The 3,498-nt window shown below is 41.5% G+C and overlaps 1 protein-coding gene across 1 annotated transcript; it reads left to right on the forward strand.

The window, feature by feature from the left end:
* Positions 1 to 1,024, forward strand: LOC146724003 (uncharacterized). Its single transcript, XM_085480659.1, has one exon. The coding sequence runs from the start codon at positions 108 to 110 to the stop codon at positions 849 to 851; it is 744 nt and encodes a 247-aa protein (XP_085336785.1). The 5' UTR covers positions 1 to 107; the 3' UTR covers positions 852 to 1,024.
* The last annotated feature ends 2,474 nt before the right edge of the window (positions 1,025 to 3,498 follow it).

Below are 3,498 nucleotides of genomic sequence, written 5' to 3' on the forward strand. Positions count from 1 at the left end.
GGACGCTCTTTACGCTAATTTTTTGTTTTTAAGAACGCGCCGGATTAGACTTTCTTTCATTTACGAGATTGTACGTAAACGGTGAATATCGCGTTCATTTTGGGGAAATGGATGTACGCTGGAAACATCCTTGGACGTCGATCGTCTGCGGACCTACGGGATGTGGAAAAACGATTTTCGTGAAAACATTTCTTCGTTATTTGTCCGACGTGTCCGATACTCGATTCGAAAGAATTTTATTTTATTACGCCGAGTGGCAAGATGCCTATCAACGCCTGCAATGCGATGAAAATGAAAGAGAAGAGAAGAGTAGCGTAAGAAAAAAGAACGTATATGCAAATAGCGTTCCGATAAACTCGAAGAAAAATATAATCGAATTTCACGAGGGTTTACCGCGCCCGGAAGATTATTCTTACGATCCACTCACCCCGAAATTAGTGATAATCGACGATCTTATGAGAGAGTCGTCATCGTGCGATGTTATCGTAGATCTGTTTACTAAAGGAAGCCATCATAAGAATCTCAGTGTTATTCTCATTTCGCAAAATCTCTTCCATCAGGGACGCGGACAACGCGACATATCTCTCAATGCGAATTACATAGTAGTTTTCAAAAATCCACGCGATCGCGCGCAAATTCGGCATTTAGCGCGTCAAGTATATCCGGACGATCCTAAGTTTATGGAAGAAGCGTACTACGACGCTACCTCGAAGCCTCACGGGTATTTATTGCTCGATTTAAAACAATCGACTCCAGATGAATATCGATTTCGGACGTGTATCTTTCCCAACGATAAGCTGCATTACGCGTACATTCCACGTAGATCGATCAAAAGAGGCGGAGGCGTATAAAAGGCTCGTATTCACACACGACTTGTCACTCGTGCAATTACACTGCGATGGTAAAAAAAGAAAAAAAATCGCAACCGGCATCATCGTCGTCGTCGAAGAATTCATCCGACGGCGCGGTAAAAATCGCTAGACGATCTATCGGCGAAAGAAACACGAATCTTTTGAAAACTTTATGTTATCTGAAAAAAAATCAAAGAACAGCGTTTTTACGTTCCGTCGATAATAATCTCATTAAGTGTATTCAAGAGTGCGTTTTCAATACTCTTAAAGGTAACGTACCGCTTGCGAGTAGTGAAAAGAAACGCCTTGCTAGACATAAATCGATCCTACGTCGTATTGCTGCGAAAAAAGATAATTTGAAAGTTAAGAGAAAACTATTGGTGCAACGCGGCGGATTCTTACCCTATCTTATTGCTCCTATACTCGGAGCTATATTATCCCGGATCATTGGAGATTAAAAAAGGGACGCTATTCTGTGTATATTTGTTGCGTAATGTGAAAAAGATAAAATATTTACAATTCAATAATGGAAAGAGCAAAAAAAATGGTTTTAATTTCGTCGGAAAATCTCGAAAGACTGCAGCGACAACCGGAAATTTCCTCTAACGCGTCGGCCGATAATTCATAGAATAAAATTACCGAGATATCGAATGTGGAAAATGATACTAATAATTCCGTACGGACCCCGGGAACTCCTTTGTCACGGCTCGATGCAGAGATGTGGCGTATTCTGAATCTCACACCTCAGGTCAGCGAGGACGAAAGATGGAAAATGTATAAGGAGGTACTTCAGCGTTATCTTCAATTTATTCGTGCTGCGAGAAAACGTTTACGCAAAAACGTGCACGTCAGCGATGAACGCGATGGAGAACAGGACGAAGACACGAAAGAGCAAGAGGATGATAACTTCGATGATGACGATGAACTTATGGAAACGCAAACTTTAATTACCAGCGACGGTAACATTAGCGCCGCTAGTAGTAGTAGTTTCGAGAAAAAACGCGCTCAATCAGCGGAAATGATACAAAAAATACTTAATAGTGTTCCGAAAAGTTATCGTAGTAAAGCACGCTTGATAATGAAGCAACTGCTCCTTACTCCGTCATCTAAGATTAACTGGAATAGACAAGGGCTCGTAACTATAGACGGCGACATTGTGGAGGGTTCGAATATCGCAGAACTTATAAACGATGCGGTACGCGAGAGAAAAACGGTAGAAGCAACCGGAAGAAATCAGTTTGCTCGATTACTACGTGACATAGGTACGTCACCGCGTCTCATAGGAAATCAAAAGTTATTAAAAGTAGGCGCGCGATCTCGCTATATTACTACCGCGTTACCTCGCGGATCCTCCACTCCGATCACACGTTCAAAATCGCACAGTCATAGGTTAGACGAAGCGAGTGAAACCGAAGGAGATACGCAATTTATATCCGCCGACGAAGAAGGTGACGACGACGACGGTGACGACGATAGAACATTACCATATAACGTAGTTTCTCCGTCAAAGAGAAGAAGAGGTTTACTCGATTGGATAAATCTCAATTGATGGAATTCGAAAAATTGTATTACGACTCCTCGCATTATGCAGGCTACTCTGCGGTGGACAATTTATCGCGAGCCGTTAAACCGAATTTTACGCGTAACAAAGTCGTCGAGTGGCTTAAATCACAGGATGCATACACGCTGCATCGGCCGGTACGACGAAAATTTCCTCGTTTACATTATAACGTAACAAATATCGATGATTTATGGGAAGCCGATTTAATCGATCTTCGTAATCTCAAGAGCTATAATGACGGTTATTCTTATCTATTAACGGTTATCGATGTGCTTAGTAAATTTGTTTGGGTAGAACCTTTACGTGACAAAACAGCTACCTGCGTAATAAAGGCCTTTCAACAAATATTTTCGAGAAACGAGGGTCGACTACCTGTATACTTACAGACCGACAAAGGCAAAGAATTTATCGCCCGCCCTGTACAAAATTTCTTAAAAGAAAAAGACATCCGTTTTCGCGTAACGCGCAATCCCGATATTAAAGCGTCTATAGTGGAACGATTTAATAGAACACTCAAGGAGCGAATGTGGCGTTATTTTACGCATAAAAATACACGTCGTTACTTTGATGTTTTACAAGATATTGTTCACGCTTACAATCATACTCGTCATTCCACCATCAAAATGCAACCCGCTGTCGTTACGCGAGAAAATGCTCGTACCGCGTGTGAAAATATGAAACGACGATGGGATAACGATAAAGAAAAGAAAAAGAAGCGTGGGCGTAAACAAAAGGCTAAATACCGCGTGAACGATCTCGTACGCGTCAGTAGAGCAAAAGTAACGTTCGAGAAAGGATACGAGGCGAAGTGGAGCGAGGAGATATTTCGAATTCATCGAGTTCTCGAATGGAGAAAACCCCGCGTATATGAATTAAGTGATTTATCGGGTGAAATTATAGACGGAATTTTTTACGAACAAGAATTAGCACCGGTTATTAAAGACTTACGCGACGAGGAATTTATCGTCGATCGTGTGATAAAAAGCAGAGGACGCGGTAACAATAAACAATTATTAGTTAGCTGGCAGGGGTATCCTTCTAAATTTAACTCCTGGATACCCGCTTCGAATTTAACTATTCTTCGAA

The sequence above is a fragment of the Nylanderia fulva genome, unplaced genomic scaffold (assembly GCF_048542155.1).
Source record: "Nylanderia fulva isolate GAGA-0341 unplaced genomic scaffold, ASM4854215v1 Scaffold155, whole genome shotgun sequence".
Lineage (NCBI taxonomy): Eukaryota > Metazoa > Arthropoda > Insecta > Hymenoptera > Formicidae > Nylanderia > Nylanderia fulva.